The sequence below is a fragment of the Phalacrocorax aristotelis genome, chromosome 3 (assembly GCF_949628215.1).
Source record: "Phalacrocorax aristotelis chromosome 3, bGulAri2.1, whole genome shotgun sequence".
NCBI classification, from domain to species: Eukaryota; Metazoa; Chordata; class Aves; order Suliformes; family Phalacrocoracidae; genus Phalacrocorax; species Phalacrocorax aristotelis.
In genome coordinates this window covers 82951149-82969040 of record NC_134278.1, presented here as the reverse complement: position 1 = coordinate 82969040, position 17892 = coordinate 82951149, and the positions used below count along the sequence as shown (strand labels likewise).

At 38.7% G+C, this 17892-nt stretch overlaps 1 protein-coding gene across 9 annotated transcripts in view; it reads right to left on the bottom strand.

Moving 5' to 3' along the window:
* The window catches only part of PLCB1 (phospholipase C beta 1), a 407677-nt gene that overhangs the window by 18601 nt on the left and 371184 nt on the right, over window positions 1-17892 (bottom strand). For 5 of the 9 annotated variants that reach the window (XR_012659744.1, XR_012659743.1, XM_075088215.1 and 2 more), the window contains exon 32: window positions 5357-5421. The exons of the other annotated variants lie outside the window; for them this stretch is intronic. Coding sequence is in view for 3 of the 5 variants with exons in the window: in XM_075088215.1 (XP_074944316.1) it covers window positions 5383-5421 (39 nt within the window). In the remaining 2 variants the exon portion in view is untranslated. The remainder of the gene's footprint in view (window positions 1-5356; window positions 5422-17892) is intronic. 9 annotated transcript variants of the gene reach the window in all.

The window sequence follows — 17892 nt, the reverse complement described above, 5'->3', positions numbered from 1 at the left end:
AGGCAGAGCATTGTCAACTTTCTGTGCGTAATGCTGCTCTTTTTATCCTCAGACAATACTGGTTTACGGTTATGTGCACAAAAAAAAGATATCCTCTTTAACATTCAGCCTAGCCACTGTGAGTTTTTTTAATGTCAGTATCCTGCACTCGATATGTGACTCTGTTAAAAGACATTAGAAAATGTCTCTATTATATGCATGTTTATTTAAAAAGTGCTCTTATTAATATTCACAAATGGTTATAGGAGAGAAACAAGGCTGAATGCCGAGTCAATCCTCTTACGACAAGTCTGTGTCCTTGACGATGCATATACTCACAAATCGCGGCAAAAAAGGAAGGCATCCGATTATTGTGAAGTAAACCAAAATAATGACTTCACTGGCATAAACACAGATTTTGTATAAAAATTCACGTTACCAAAATATTAATATAAAAGACACAGTTTGCTCAGGGAGGACAGGTACAAAAAGGGTCTTTGGTAAAATATTTATCAAAGATCTTTTTTTTTTTCCTGATCTCCAGCATATTGTAAGAAAGGGACCTGCTGAAAGTCTCTGGGTAATGACAGAATTGGACAGGAAAATGGACATTGTCGAAGTGGCCATCTATAACAGATGATCATGCTAGGAAGACTGGGAGGTGAAGCTTGCTTACTTGCCCAGAAAACTTCAAAAAGGAATACAGCAGGGCACAGAATACTTCAACTTCTTAGTGGGCAACATCTGTATTTAGAGTATGTACTCTCTACTGGTGATTGGGTGGGAAAACAGGCACCTATTTCACATAAAAGATTGGGACCTGTGAGCAGGCTTATTGCTTTTTCACACCATATCAATTCCTGCAGCAGCAAAGAGAAAGGATCTTGGCCTATGTAAAATCCTCAAACATGGTTTATATCACTAGACTAGACCTGCTTATGAGGGAGTTGCAAACATTAAAGGGCAGCTGATGTTACAAGAAATTAACCCCAGTCTATTAAAAAACAAAAAGTGACTTAAAAAGTAGAAAGGCCAAGTAATAATTTAAAAAATTGAATTAATTTTCAGCCAATTAGTATTTTCAAGTGTAAGCCGCAGTAGTCTCTCTCTGAATACAAATGGGAATGAAGGGTACTCCAGACCAAGAGGAGATGTTAACACTGACATGGAATTGGGGAGAAGTTACTGCACAATTTATTCCATTATTCCATGGTGAACGTGAGCCCCTGCTCAGAATTACAATGATTCCCCAAGAAAAAGACTGACAGTGAGTTACCACTCCCAGGAGCTTCTACAATTTCCATGCTACTTAGCATTACAGGCTTGTACATCTATCACACCTCAACTACGGCAGCATCCAAGCTATGTGGTATATGGTGTATTACTTAGAGAACAGGGAAGGGTTTTATTGCCTCCAAGGTCAGCACTCCTGTCACAGGAAATCTGACTCGTGAAACCCAATCTCTGCTTTGAACTGAACCTGCAGACTTTTCAGCAGAAAGGACCATTTTAAGAGTGTAAATATTATGCTCTTAAAGCGTAAGATCTATGAGATCTCACTGACCTATATAACACCCTGCAGAATAGAACTCTGATCCAAACAGGTACTTTAAAATATATTAATATAAATAATCTCAAGAAGGACCACAGCTAAGCTATTCTATATACTAATGGTTTCTAGAAATGCTAACCTTCAGTATCAGCAGTTTGTGAAATAATTTGTCCTATGAGCTCCACGCCATATGTTTTATTCAGGCATTAACACTTACTTTGTGAAAATAAAGCTGTCAGAATGTGAGCTACCACATGCAATATCATTCCCACGGGCCATACACTAATTAAATATGGAGGCTGACATTGCACCATGCAGAATTCTGGTTCTGTATTACAGCTATTAAAAGACTTACAAAAAATGCACGTTTAGAAAAAATGCCAGCTTGATTCTAGACAACACCTATGTATGGCTGAAGCCTCACTGAAAAACTCTACCATGCGCTTAAATGTTCATTTGAAACACAGCTTAAAGGATGAGGAAAGTGTAGCAGTAGCTTTGAGGTCCTACGCTTTAGAGCTTTCATGAGCCATGCCTACCCTGCAAAACATCCTAGTGGAAAAGCCATTTTGCACGGGATAAAAAGAGCAGTGTGTTCAGACCAGATTTGTAAGTCTACATTCTCTTTTTCTGTCTCAAAAATTTTATCTAGGTTTCTGCTGTTGACAAACGTAACTGCTAACATACGGAAGTTCCTCCTATGGATGACTAACATTTAGTCTCTAGTGGATCTGGACAGTTCCTGAATAAAGTTGTAATTTTAGGTCATTTCTCTAGATTTCCGCATAGCTGTTATCATGGCTTAGAAGGATTATATGCCTCTCCTGCACAGAAATATTCTCTAGGGTCATTAGTTTTGTTCAGCCCAAAGGCAGTGGTTTCTTACATGGGAACAAGAGCTGAGATACTCCTTTATGGCCTGCAAAAAAACTTGCAGCCTGCCTCCTTCTATCCAGGTACTTCAAAATATTAAAAATGCCTTGCCCTGGGGATGGAGCAATGAGAGCTTAGGGCAGAAAGGGGTAGAAGAAAAAAAAGCCTTCTCCCATCATTCTCATATTTGCTTTGGAGTGAGACAAACCTTGGGCAATGGATTCCTTCACCCCAATTTGGAGCTCCTTGCGTACTTGGTGCTAATCTGTTTTGTTTCCTAATTTTCCTGCACAGGTAGGGTACACTGAATTACACCATGTATAGCTTTGCCTAATACCACTCCCTTTACACACTCTATGCGGCTGAACTCCTGCGAGTAAGACAAAGCAAAGGAAAGAATAACCCCAGTGGTGTCATATGTGTTTACATGACATCACAGCAGGTTCTCCTCTCACATCTCATTTCCTTCTAACTGTACAGCATTGCCTAGTTCCCCAACATCCTCCCAAGATATCCTACTTTGACCCAGGCAGGTGATATGAGGTTGGCCTCATATTGTTCAAAATATAAGTGATGCATAACAAGAATAGAGTTAAAAGAGTACTTTGATTTTTCAAATGTTCACCGAGTTGTTTCAAGGCAGCTCAGCTCTATTCTTATCCTCCTGCTTTTCAGGAAGGGAAGACAGAACATCCCTCAGGAGGAGAAATCAATATTGTCGTGACACTTAGACACAAACAACAAAGAAATCCCAGTTCCCTAGCAAGCAATTGCCAATTTAATTTTGCCATCCTCAGTAACTCACTCTTTTGAATATTGTCAAGATGCCAACGTATTCATTATGGGCTCTATTTTCTTTTCTCACAACTACTTTGCTCAGGAAACATACGTTTTTAGTTACCTTGCCTGTCTGTGCCCAAGAGGAGAACAACGATTCATGAAATCAAGGCCCCACCTAGAAGTTTTAATCTCAAACCGGGGCACAATGAGAGAACTAAACAATATTTAGAACTGTTATTTTTAACAAGTGTTTGAAAAAATGATCACTTACTTTGCAACAATAAAAACATTAAAATAAACCATAAGCATGTAATGATATGTATAGATACATGAAGAATATGCCAGTGTCCATGTTGGCAGAGACAGGTGATTCACAGCAAAAAACCCTGACAAATCAATTTATAGTCACACTTTATAAATCAGTCAAACTTACTTAGCATTTGCCTTTCAGTATAGAAGTCATTCTGTACTGTGCAAGGCACAGATCAAACATACATGAGTTGGTTCCTTCTTTCTTGCCAGTACATGTCCATAGAAGTACACATGCTAAGTATTTAAAAAACAAACAAACAAACCCTATACAGGCTGATAGAACAACCCAGGGGAAAGCATGAGGAACCACCACACTGATGCTGGCCAGGGAGCAGAACAGCGCTCACAGCAAATGTGCACCTTCACCACTGCTGAAGGTGCATCGCTGCTAACACCGGTACTGGCACAACACAGACTGGAAGAGGCGTAGACCCCAAAACTGAGCCTTGGTTGTCATTAGGAAGGACTATGAGTTACAGAACAACTGTTAGGCCCTTATGCGGGATGGTGAAAAGCCACAGAAGGATGTTCCATAGCAGGAACGAGCTGTAGCTCTCTGGAGAAGGCTCCTTTTACTCCTGCACATGTGTGAGTTTTGCTGGAGGACACTGAAAAGCAAATGCTGCCTGCCTGGCAATTAACCAAGATCCTTTGCAACCCAGTAACTGCAGCAGGAAGGCAGGTTTTGTTACCAAATACAGTCCTCACGGAGAAGCCATGATGGTTCTCTTTTCAAAGACAAGCAAAGCATATCAAAGCATTCCAGAAGAAAGCAGTAGAAGGTGAAATACTAAATAAAAATACAAAGCAAGCAGCATTCACTGATTCAGTGACAAAGGTGTATGGCTTATTACTACCCCCTTGACAGTGAAAGCTTAAGACCTCCTGGCATGACTATATTTACAGGAGGTTTCAGGGTGTTTGCTTATACATAGTCATGCCTCCTGATAGCAGAGATACCCCTGAAGTAATACTTCATTCTATCAGCATGTTCTAATCATCAGCCCTTCCATAAAGCAATGAAAAAACTCTTTTACTTTAATCTACTTTTGTCTTTCTTCCACGCTTTGCCTCCCTTTCCCCAGTTGTCTTCTGTTCCCTTCCTCCTCCCTGAAAAACTCACTCTCTTACCTCTAAATCTTCCCCTTTAGGCTTCAAAAATCCTGTTTTACTGATTCACATTCATAAATTCTTTCTCTTTTTCCACCAACTTTTCCTCCTGCTCTGATGCCCTGGTTAATCATTTCTTTATCCCATACTCTGGTGTCCCAGATGACAAGTCCTTAATTCATCTGCTTGGTAAGCTTCATCTTCAGAGGTACCCAGAATTCCTACCTTCATCACCTTTCTCCATCTCATACCTCTACATTCAGATGCTCTCAATTCCTACCCCTGCATCCTCCCCCTGCATCAATCTTCTCTTCCTCTTCAGAGGCACATTTCATAGTGCCTGGTTTTCTGATCTGAGAGTACTGCAGCTACTGTGAGCAGAGAACACAGGATATTCTGATGACTCAAAGGGCTGTGGAAAGAAAGCTTGTATAATCATGCTGTCACACACAGCCTCTGACTGCTGCACTGAGGTGGAGCAAAAGCAGCAATAAAACAAACGGGAAGGGAGACAATGGGGTTGGGTATGATTTGAAGAAGCCACAAATTGCTTTTACGGTATAAAAAGGATGTAATGGTCAGTGGCAGCATATGTTATGCAGCTAGCAGATAATAATCAGGGCTATAATTGCTCAAAGATTTCAGAAGAACCACCAGGCAGTAAATTGTGGACGCTCCTGACTTAGTTTTGACATGTAAAATGAAAACAACATTAGCATTACTAGATAAAAAGGGGAATGTTTCACTCACTTTCACTATAGTCTCATATTCCATTTCTACTTCTGTTTTTCCTCTACTTCTTGTTCTTCTATGCTCTTTAAAACAAAACCAAGGATCATTTCAATTTTATGTGATTAACAATTACTCTAAGCTGCAATGACATAATTCTGTGCATTACAGTAAAATAACATTGCTTTAATCTATGCACTTAATGAAAAACAAAAGATTACTTCATGCTTCTGTGTGCTGGCTCATTAATATTTGACTAGGTACACATTAGAGAAACCAGTGTATTTATCATAACCTGTCACTCCATACTGAAAGAGGACAATATTTCAACTGTGTCACGTGGGAGATACAGGTTTAGTTGAAGCTGCAGCTTACGCGCATCGCAAGAAGTGTCACTTTTTTTCAGGGAGAGGGAAAGAAGCATGTCTCTGAAGGAAAAAATGAGCATCAGCCATGCCACCTGAAGTACGTGCTTGAAGAAATACCTCTGGCCATTGCAGAAGGAAGGCCTTGGACTGCAATCACGCCTAATGCCATGAACTCAGTGCAGTTTGGATGGAAAACCTTCAAGGACATCCCCACGTGCTTACAGGAGCAGTGCTGCTCCTTCCCCAGACAGCCTATTCCCTTTGAGTCAGCCTTGCACGAGTGCCTGAGCAGGACAAGGTGTGGGACACAGTGCTGTTGGAGATGTTGCTACTGTTTGCTTGACTTCATCCTGAGTCGGTGTTTATCTATGGAGCTGAAACCTCTCTTCAAAAGAGCAGCAGGATTGTCAGGTTGTCCCATCTACCTTGAAGGCCGTGATGTGCTGCAGGCGGCTACGTGCTGCTCAGAGCTGACTCACTGGGATGGCTGTGGTTCATCACGCACTGCTCTGTGCATCCTGAACTTAAACTCTCTCTCTCAAAGAGTTCTAAGGTCTGGATCAGAGAAGTCCTGAAGGTAATCTAACAGCAACCAAAAAGACCCAAGTTTTTATTATAGCCAGGAACTGAAAAAACGAGTGACTTTTTCATTCTTGCTAAGTGGGGGCTTTAACAACATTGCCATGCCATTTTCAAGTGGCTGCAGTACGTTTTGTTCTCTTTTGTGTTAAATTATTGTGGTAACCTTCTTGTTTTACTCTAAAATAAGTGTTATTTCAGTAGTAAGTGATTTACTGCTTCATATGGATCATAACTGCATGAGTATATTGCTGAACTTGGTTCTGTTTGTAGAAGTTAAATCACAGCTCTTTTATGATACAGTTGGTGCCACCAAAATCTTGACACTTCCCACATCATGTATTTTATACTCTACCACATATTCGAGACAGTATTATATTTACATTGTCCAGGAGCCAGAGCTGTAATGGCATCCCGTGTAATGTGGTCATACTAGGTGAGAATCAGCTCTGGAATAACTGCATGCAAGTGCACTGAGGCGAACTGTATTCTGTATTTTGTCTTAGCGGTCAGGTTTGTTACAAAGGAAACTGTAAACTGAAACCTTTAAAACCAAATAGAAAGAGACAACAGCACAAAATAAAGTTTCTCATTTAATATTTGAGGATTAAATAGATTAATAACTGAAGTAGTATTTTTAAAATTTGTTATAAAGCATTTCCTCTCAAAGCATTTTCTTAAACTGAATATAATTATTAAGTCACTTCCTTGGTAATGGGTGAAGAAGCAGAACAGTATGTTTGAGCACTGTGTCCTCATTTAACTTTCAGGCAGATACATAAATGCCTTCTAATTGACTCACAATGGCAGGCAAAGAAATGTAATTAGCTAACATGTGGCTGGATTTGATTGAAATTCTGTGTAAGGGAACTTACGCCACCTTCTTATACTATGTTGCAACAAATGAAACCTTTTTATTTATTTTCTCCTTGAACTCTTTCTCACTATGGTAGCAGTGGGCTGTAAAACTACACCATTAACAGTGACACAAATGGTGTTACTAGATACATGTTGGGTATAAGATGGTCAGGAAATGGGTGCCAGTGATTGTGGTAGCTTGCACCATTGTGACATGCAAAATGAATCTTTAATATTAGCTGAGGAAGCAGAAGGTGACAGTTTGTAGCAGAAAAAATGTAGCAGCAAGAAGGTGAAATGTAAAGTGAAAAAGAAAGCTACTTGGTTTTGCATTGTTCCTTATCACTTCCCCTGATGCACTTTGTTTTTCTGTCCCTTTGATCTATATACTTCACTGGTTTCGTGTTCCCACTGACAGACAAATCAGATAAAGTGCCTTACTTAAAATAGGCAAATTTTACAAAATTACATATATGTTTGCAGCACACAAACATTTTGTTACTGTGGATGTTGGCCTAGTTACTTCAGCGAGGCTTATAACTCCTGAAGGCAGGTTAAGATTTGATTAGAAATTCCCTTAAAACCAGTCTTGGAAAACATTACTAAGCATCCTCTTTCTAAATTCCTTTGTTTGTGCAACATTATTACTTTTTCTTACTTTTGGTACCATTTTTAGCCAGCCTTCCTGTTAAAGTACACATCTTGGTTTGTGAAGTGTGTGTCTACTTTTCCTGCAGGTGACTGCAGGTGACTGCAGGTACGTATTGGCTAGTGCTCACGCCAGGATTTGGGTATGCAAAGTAGGCACGCATTTGCAAATGTGCAGATTTTACCTACCTGGAGGATGAACATCAGGCTTAAAATAAGCAAGCATTTAATAAAAAGCAACATCCAAAAGTGGTAACAAAAACCTCTCTACTTAATCAAACTGCGGATTTTCCCTGAGGTTATTTATCAAAACACAGTCCACCGAAATTAACAGAGATATCTGGATAGCATGAATTCCACAGTGATAGGAAATGATAAGGTTACAAGATACAACTATTTCGCTATAACTAGGGTACACACTACTCAAAACCTATGCTGTTTATAGATCTTGTAACAATATAGTCTGTGCACTTGCACCATTAGGATACTCCCGATCCAAATGACGCCAGTGTAGCAGATGTATATTATATATTATGCACACATATTTACCACAGGGGTGCTCACTAGTTTTGGAGCTCCCGGCATTGTCTTGCAGCACAAGAAAGAGAAAGTCAGAGAGAAACACAGGGATTAAAACAAACACCGAATTTCAAACTCTTTTCTACTCTGATGATCACGACTGTAGTTGTCATAATTACCTGGTCTTTAAAATCCCCAAGCAACATCTTGATTCTAGCATGAGAAGTATCTGTGATCTTGCATGAAGCAGCTTTTTGTGAAATCTCTAATGCATAGATAATACAACACAGAAAATACACATACTTTCCCAAATCATAGCTAAGCAGCCAAATATTTATTGCTTTTATTAGTGCTGAGACATTTTAGAGAAGACACACATGGGAACTAGACTGTAGGAGAACGCTGATGATGGGGGAAGTGTTAAAATACTCTCTACTATTCAAAGTCAATATCCATCTAATGTTGGTTTCCCAGCAGTTTTCTGGACACTCCAGACATCAGAAAGTCCAGAAATCAATCCAGTGCAAGTTTAAGCTTTTTAAATATTGAAGTTGAATATATATTCTGGTCTATCTGATGATCCTGAATGTGTCTGCACTTGTGCAAAGGGCAACAAAAAAAGGCTGCATTTTGTATTTCTGGTTTCTTAGCTGTTGTGAAGAGCTGTCATGTGTTCGCATTTATTGTGACATTACTATAAAGAACTACTGCCACAATTAGTCCAGATTTGTATTCTTGCTAGCGCACAGAAATGTGGCACAGAACCTGGTCATTCACCACAATAAATTGTGCTGACCTAAGACCTCCAATCAAATGTTGTTCATATGACTTTACAATTATCTGTTATGAATCTTTAAAATACAATGAAGGAAAGTGTATTGTATCAGGGACAAGAAAAAGGGAATACTGCTTATCAACAAGGGCTGCCTCACAGCACATCCTTTACTTCTTTTAATAATTCACACAGACCTCAGTTATTTAGCAACTTACATGTGTTGCTTTTGGCTGTGCCTTTGGCATATGCTTACAGCATTTTCCGAGACCACAGCAGCACAAAATCACCATGTGAAAGAAAGAAGACTTTAAAAGCAGTATGATGGGAAATGGAAGAGTTTTAAGCAATGGTGCAACCCAAGTGAATTAAGATTTTTAGAAATGAAACATTCATGCCTAACTCCTTCTCCTGTTTCTGTACTATAGTTCTCTTACCAAAGGTTCAGCTGCGTAAAGGATACCTCTTCGCTGGTGGCAATTGGTGAGACATATTTCTGCTAAAACTCTGGCCAGCTGACTAAGAAGCAAGAAATGCTTGCTGGCCAATAGACTCGGGTGGGGGGTTGGGGGGACAAGCCAGCTGGAAAACAGTATATACTGTTCATTATTTAATCAATGGACCAAGCAACAGTGTAACAGTGTCTTGGTGTTTATGGAAGGAGCTCTGGCCTAAATTACTAAGCCATGACTCCTTTTAAAAACTTGTTTTCAGCTGTGTTGTGTGTTGTAGAGTTCGTCCTCAAAATAACGTGCCAGATGTGTTTTACATAAGAGTGTTCTTTAAATACGTCTCTACAAACAAGATTGAATTGCAAAGCCAAGCAAAAAAGGAAAAGAAAGGACAGAGGGCATGCTTTCCCATGGGTGTAAATCTACAGCAGGGTTGCACAAACAGACACTTAGGACAAAATCTAGCTCATGGCAACACAGAAACAGTACAAAAAACATTCAAGGTAGCAACTTGTAGTCATATTTTGAAAGTTGTGAAATCTTATTATATTCTCATCTTCCCTGGATCAGAAAAGATTGTCCACATCCCTATCACAAAGACAACGGACATGTAGTTTTGCTTACTAATTGATCCGAGACTGACTGTGAAGTAGACAGACGGAGGAAGAAATGCAGAAGGAGAATGAATGGTCCTGGCTTTGATCTTACTAAGTGAAACAGTAAAACCAGTTCAGATTAATTCTACTGCATGCTAGTGAAAATCACTGGTTTAACAACGTGAGTGAAACTCATCACTGTGCAATTTCACACTGAAGTTACACATACACAATCCAACTGCAGCAAGAACAGTCTTCATACGCACTCCTATTTCTTGCCCTGGGCAAGAAAAGTACATTTCCATTCCTGCTTCCTATTGATTACTTTAGTTATACCTTTTTTAAAAAATCAGCTACTATTATACAACAGCTCCATAAATACCACAAGATTTAGTCAGAATATATATTTCGCAGCTCAAACAAGCCACAAACGAAACTCCCAAACCTCAATACAAGGTCCAGGCAGAATGCCACTGAAATTCTACAGGTACAAACCATTTTATCTATCTCCTTTACTGTATGCACAATAACATTTATTAGCTTGCAAGTTAGACAAAGATCAAGAGAATGGAATTAATTTCTCAGAAACATATTGACATTAACATAATAAATGACTGTTAGATACAAAAAGTCCAATCTGGGACCCTTCTATCCAGAGTTCATGTTCCTCTGCTCAAGCATGAACAGTTAACGCAGTGTGGAAATGAGGCTCACAAGATTCTGTGAATGTCTCAGTGGATGACTTAAACTGAAAGTCTCAAAGAGTTACTCATTTAGGACCTGGGCTTGCTCAACTGAAGTCAATCTGAATTTTGCTATTGATATCAGTCAGAGTACATTAAAAGTTCACTCCTCACTTCATGGATGCATTTGGCAAATTGCCTTAGTCTGAGAGGTAGTCGGGCAATCCCTGTGAATCAACTACTCATCGCAAAGAAGTCAAAATTACTTTAAAAATGCAAAGAATGCTAAGGCAGTCAGTACTGCTATAGCTAATCCGGAACAGCTGGTTGGCGCGGGATTATTTTAGGGTTCATCAGCAGTTATGAAAGAATGCATTCTAATCTGGTCAATTAAAGGGAATGAAAGAATCAAAAAGACTTTGATTACTGTTAGGAGTGGGCTAAACAAAGAAAGAAAACATAGAAATATGTTGTGTTTTTATTAGGTAGAATGATTTTTTGTTATTCAGTAAGCACTAAAATAACTGAAGTCAAAACAGTTCTTTCACTGGCCACAGTGACATGGCCACAAGAGCTTTAGGAACTACTAACTTCTTTCTTACATTATAATGAAGCCTTTTTAGCTGTCCTATAATGGTCCCTTGATTGTAAAGCTGGATTCTTGTCTGAGTATCAGGGCTCCTATACAGAAAACAATCGGCATTCACACCACCTGTTATGTCGCAGGAGAGTATGAAGCTGTAAAAGACTTTATGCAAGAATCTGCATTACCAATGACACTTTTCCTCTCATAAAGACTTAGTCTGTCTAGATCACACATTCAGCTATTCCTTTGAAAATTATTAAATATCTCAACATTTCATATTAAGCAATGCTGAATTCTCACTCATCCTTGAAAACTCAGCTGTTACAAAGATGTGTATATGTATGTATATGTGTAAGAACATAACAAGGACTGGGAAGGACCTCTGTTCTCTGAGATGAACCATAAAACTAAGAGAAATCAGTGTCGCTCCATCCTAAAAATAGCTTACTGTCCACACAATGCATTAGTTTAAAATAAGGTATATACTACCCCAAACTGGAACTACCTGTCTGATGCCTAGTTAAGCACCAGCTAACCTAGTTAGGTTATTCCTGTAAGAACAGAGCCTGCAGCAGTATCCTGCGATGGCTCAGTCTTCCCTCTGTCCTTATAGGACACGGGTCAAAGAGAGTAAAGCCCAAAAGCTTTTCTGTGAAACATAGGCATTGCCCCAATTTAGCAAGTGTAAATCACTTTTTGATTGTTTTAAAGTGTGAAGTATAAATACATGGATTTTCTAAGTGAATTATTTTCAGGGGATGTAATGGACCAAGTCCTCTGATCTTCATGGTGAGACAGAAATTGCTTTTCCGTAAATGACACTCAGAACTGGAAGATTGCAAATTAAAAAGAGAATTCTCCTCCTATCCCAAAATGTCATTCTAAATCACATCGGTACATATGCAAAGCGATGCCAATAACACCTCTGAAATGATTGTGAGCGAATGCCAGTGACATTGAGATAAGCATCAAGCAAATGGACATCTCATTGATTCAATGCTTCACACAAGTGAAACAGTTTAGTCTTCTTATCTGACAAACTGACTTCCTTTGCAACTTTCCATAAGTCATTTCACTGCTAAGGTCCCAACTCTCCCATCTGCAAAATTGTATGAAATATAAGTTATTAGTTCAAATTTTAATACTATTAGAATCTGAAAGCAATAGCACAGCCTTGTCTTACAGAGCTAGCGTGATAGCTCAGGCAATTTTAGGTCCTTCTCTGTGTTAAATATAGCAGATTGCACAGCTTTCCCCACAGTAAAAGGAGATTTATTTCCTACTAATGTTCAAAATCCAAATCCTTTTCCTAATGAAGTGTCAAATAAAGAGATCTTTCATACAAACACCACATAGAGAAAAATCATCTCCCAAAATTCCATTAAACATTAAATGATTGTGAAATAAACAAACAACAATGTTGTTTCTTGACAAATTGTTATTAGTTCCATTTATTTTTTAAGATGTAATACATAGGCCAATTAGTTCTTCAAATGATTACATGGGGGAAGTCCCTTCTGTCCCAATGGTCTGTATTCTATGCTAAGCTCATTAGTTTGTGTCTAAGGACAGATTTTCAGCTTCATTCCTTTCTGAAACAAAGTTAGCCTCACACAGAAAATGTAGCTACCGCTGATAAACTCAAGATGCCTCAATATCATTTTGCTCAATGGAAAATCCTGCTTGTTTTGAACTAATTTAGTACATCAGTACCTGTTTAAGATCAATTCACAGCAGACTATTTCCTATTTATTTGCTAATTAAAATAATGGATTACCTGTTCCAAACAGCATATGACCCTGAAAAATTAGCTACAAACCCAGTGTGTTATTGACTCAGCTGGTGGACTATATCTAGACTTACCACCTAATTCTGAGGTTCATAAAAATAACTACTCTAAGCAAAATGGCCAAAGCCTGGTCAGGTGATGAGGGAAAAATAGGAGGCACTCTCTGAGATTTGTCTTCTCAACATTATGATGTGCAAAATGGCTTAACTGTGTTTTTTATCTCCAGCCTGAGGAACCATGAGCACAGTAGGCTGGAACTCTTTCTTGGCACATTAAATTTGGGGACCACCCAGCCTTTCTGTCTCAATTCCAGCCCTTTCCGGCCTTGAAGAGAATAATACTGTAGTTGTACGCCAAGGGGATATCTGCAGGTGGCATCTGGGTTTGACCTTATCCACCCACACTTTTGTTGTCAGGTTTATACAAAATATTTTCAACTGATTGTGCTGGGTAGATACAGGCCAATTCTTTCACTTCTGGAACACAGTTAAGTCAGGAAAGTACACAAGCATGGGAACAGCTGAGAAAAATGGATCTACTGGAGTGGTAATGAATAAAGGAAGATTCCACCCAATGCTTTCAGTACATTGCTCCTGAGCGTTCACATTCCTGAGGTTTGAGCCTCTGTCTGAACTGCAGAATTACCAGAAAAGCAGTACCCACAGGCTTCATTGTGATAACAAACTTCCAGAGGACAAGGAGAAGGCACTACAATCCCTGTCTCATTTCACTAAGCTTCATAAACTGAAAGAAGATGCAATACAGGAAAAGTGTGCATTACTTTTCCTTACCAGTTTATCAACTTTTTCTTCTCCAAAAATCTTTGCCTCATTCCCACTGCAAAAGGCTAAAATCTGCTTAGGTTCATCTTAGGGTGATCTAATCAATCACAGCAGCCTGAACTGCATTTCCACCAAGAAGTCTGAGTTTAGGATGCTATGCCAAAAGTGACGTGCAAAGGTAAAAACTCTCCAGGAAGCAACCTTGCAGACTTCAGAACAGGCATGTCTTATCTTGTCTTCAGCGCTTTGGCAAATCAGGTGCCAACAAATATTTCTTTATTTGCACCAAGTCCAGCAAAGCCTTGGTGAGACTGAGATACATCTCTTATAAAGCCTCTTCTAAAGCTTATATTTTATGTGCCCAGATAAGCTAGTTATCTGAGCATTGCACATGTGGGTAATTTTAGAGTTTAAACTCCAGCCAGTAAATGTTATGAAAGATAACGTTAACAAATGTCTGGAAGATTCCTAATTCTCAAAAGCTACAGTGATATTTATCTCAGAGCAGTAACATTCAGACACAATTATAAGACCCAGACCAAAACTGTACTGATTGTGAGCCACCAGGTAAAATTCTCAAACCAGAAATAAGTGGAAGAACTCTTTATTCACAAGACTTAATAGACTGTGATGACTGATGCTAGGCTACTACGTTCTGAAATGTTGCATTGAGTTGTTCAAGACTCAAAAGGCAAACAAAAAAAATCTCGCCGCTTTATAAAGCCAGGCCCGAAAAATTTCAGCTTCAGAAGAAAGTGGATTTTAGAATTGTCCACCTTTGTTACTAGCATTTTCTTTGACACCCCAAAAATACTTGTTCAAACAGTTATCCCAGTCTTTCTCTTATTAATTTCTTAGTTGTTGTATTTTATTAAACAGTACTTGGAGATATTAATCACATTGCGAAAGATATAATAGGTGTATAATTAATGTAGTAATCGTGCTGAATGTATATTCACTAAGTTTAATAAGAAAGAAAGACTTCAAGTTGTCCTTCATAATACAAGTGTTTAATTCTTGCTCAAATATTTATATAATTCATTTGGTTGAAGACTATATTCAGGAAGCAACTAGGGCAGGGACTGTCTATCTGTGAGAGGCCCACACAGAACCAAGCATTTTAGGGTCTCCGTTCCTACACTGAGCTATTGCAAATTCATCAATGCTATCATTTCTCAAAGAGATGGAGTCCTAACTATATCTGCAAAAATATAAGGAGGCTAAAGTACTCTTTTCATATTTCAAATTTACTCAGGCTCCACACTTTTTTCAGGGGGAGGGCCTCAATTCAAATTTATGCATAACTTAAATTGGTGTAGCTAAAGCAGATAATACCCCTAGCAATCCTCCTTTTCTCTCCTGAAGATTATGCCATTCTTCCAGGCATGGATGAGCAAATTCTGTATCTGCTTGCTAGTTGCTGTAGCTTAAATTAATTAAGTGCATTAATGTAATCTGCTGCCAAATGGAATTTACATTAATAGGGAGAACCACAAATAAGGAAAAAGTTGGGGGTTACTTATCTCACTCAGCCGACTGCCGGAAAAGGTAGAGCAGAAATCTGAGGTCGGTGTCAGATGCAGCTGACCCAGCACACTTCTCAAAGCGATCAAAGAACGAGAACTTATACATCGCCTGTAAAGTCTGATCGAACAGCAATGTTTTTGGTTCCCTTCAACCTCATTTATTTGAGTAGTTCAACATGCCCGGCAAGTCCATAAAACCAGCAGTGCTAACGCTCTTATGAAAGGGAATTGTGAAGTGACAGTGGGCAATTACCTCCCCCCTGGGGCATATCTGAGCTCTGCCAGAAGAAGGGCTGTAACCCTGACGCTGTTTAAATGACAACTTCCCCAGCGCTCTGAGGGGCTGCCTCAGCTGGGGTCAGTCTGGAGGCTGCTCAACAGCACTAACTGATGAAATGCAGAAGTAATGGGATGGGATACGAATGCAAGCAAATATTTGCAATAGCACTTAATAGCAATCAAATTAATAATGATAAAATGATAAAATGAATATAAATATTAATGCATGTGTTGATATTTAGATGATGAAATGTACTTTTGTGGTTTAGAGGACTAAACAATTCCTGTTCTTTGAAAGCTTGAAACAGTCCTTCATTTATCTTCATCTTGTTTTCTGACATAACTTATTTATTTACAGTACGCCAGGGGAGAAACCTAATTTCTAAGGACGTTTTCCAATTAACTTTCCTAATTAAAATAAAATGTTAGACTCAACTGGTTTGTAAATAGCATTATCTAAAACCACAAAATTCATAGATTCTGGGAAACAGTAGAGAATACACCTATGCAAGTATGATCAGAAACATTCCCCGTCTTCAATCTCCAGGTATTACAGATGTTGTCTGGCATTCTGAATGTCTGCTCATTTTTGCGTGATTTGGAAACAATTTAATTTGCTCCCGAAGTCTCTAACATTATTAGGGAATTATTGTTCCCTTTGTTTTCTGTTAGACAGTGCTATAAGCAAGCACTTACATGGAAGTATGCACTTAAAACTATTGGCTTTAATGAGTTTTCAGTTCTACTCTGAATATGAATCTGTAACAAGAGTCTCTGCAGAGATCCAACTTCATTAATTTGTGCTAGAATCCAATAATATCCTAGGAAATGTCTACTGCTACACTGATTTGAACATCCGCCATTCAGACTGAGATCTTCAGAAATCAGTGTCAGAATTCACAGTTTCAGGAGGGACCATGATTTCATCTGGGGTCCAATGAAAGCCTTAATGAAATTAGTCTAAGTCTTTCAAACTGTATCTTTGAAATTAAACCGGACTCATGAATAGGAACCTAGAGATCACATTGCTATGTCTGACTTGGTGACTGATTAGAAACAGACTCATCCAGCTGAATAGTTCACAAGTACTGGAAAAAGATGTAAATCCAATAAAGTGGAAGAAGATTATTGCAAATCACTTGAAAACACTAAAATTACTTATTTCCCTAGTGCATTTATTCCAAGTGAATAACCGCACTCTTTACAGATGCAAGGGTATTTCATATCTTAAAATAACTTATACCGTACGATGATTGCAAATCTAGATATATGGAAGCCTGCAGTTGTAGGTCAATTCATCATGCTTATGTAAAATAAAAAAGAAAATAAGCTTAAAGCAAAATCAGACTGCGTGGACATATGCTATGAATTACTGTAAACTTTCTCAGAGACACAGTAATTTTCATGAACGTACTTCTCAACAGTTTCAGTACTAAATGAGATTTTTTTCCCCATATGTTGAAAAAGTGATCTTCAGAGGACAATAATATCCTTAGATTATGAGAAAGTGTATTTTATTTCAACATTTGCTATTTCTCCTTTTGCAACACTAGTTGGCTTTCAGCGAGACAAATTCTCATCCTTAAAGACATGTAGGTGAGTCATCGGAAAGTAACACAACTTCTTACGCCTTCACCTAAATGCTGGCCTGAGACATTCTTTACTGTGAGCAGGTATAAACATACGGCTTACTCCGGCTCACATCCTGACTGTCCTACAACAGTTTCACACAACTTTTAAGCAGCAGTTTTCTTTGCTTTAGTACTAGAGAAACAGAAAAAACTGTGGTTCAGTACATTTACTGTGCATGAAGAGTAGTTTCTATGCTCCCATAAAATGTTTTAATAATAATAGTAATAATAACAATAATCATCATAATCATAATAATAATCTGGAAACTCCGGTAGGGCCTAGCTGTAACTGGAGAAACCAAATAACTCCAAAATTTGAAGACAATTAGTTCACAGTATGTGAACACACATTTCAAATTAGCATGTTTGTGTGCAGGCAACAGCATTGTATTCTCATTTTCGTAGTGGCGTTTTTAACTGCATGAGTCATAACGCGGGGAAGGCAGGCTGAGGAAACCTGATGGCTTCCACACTTCACAGTGTCTCCTT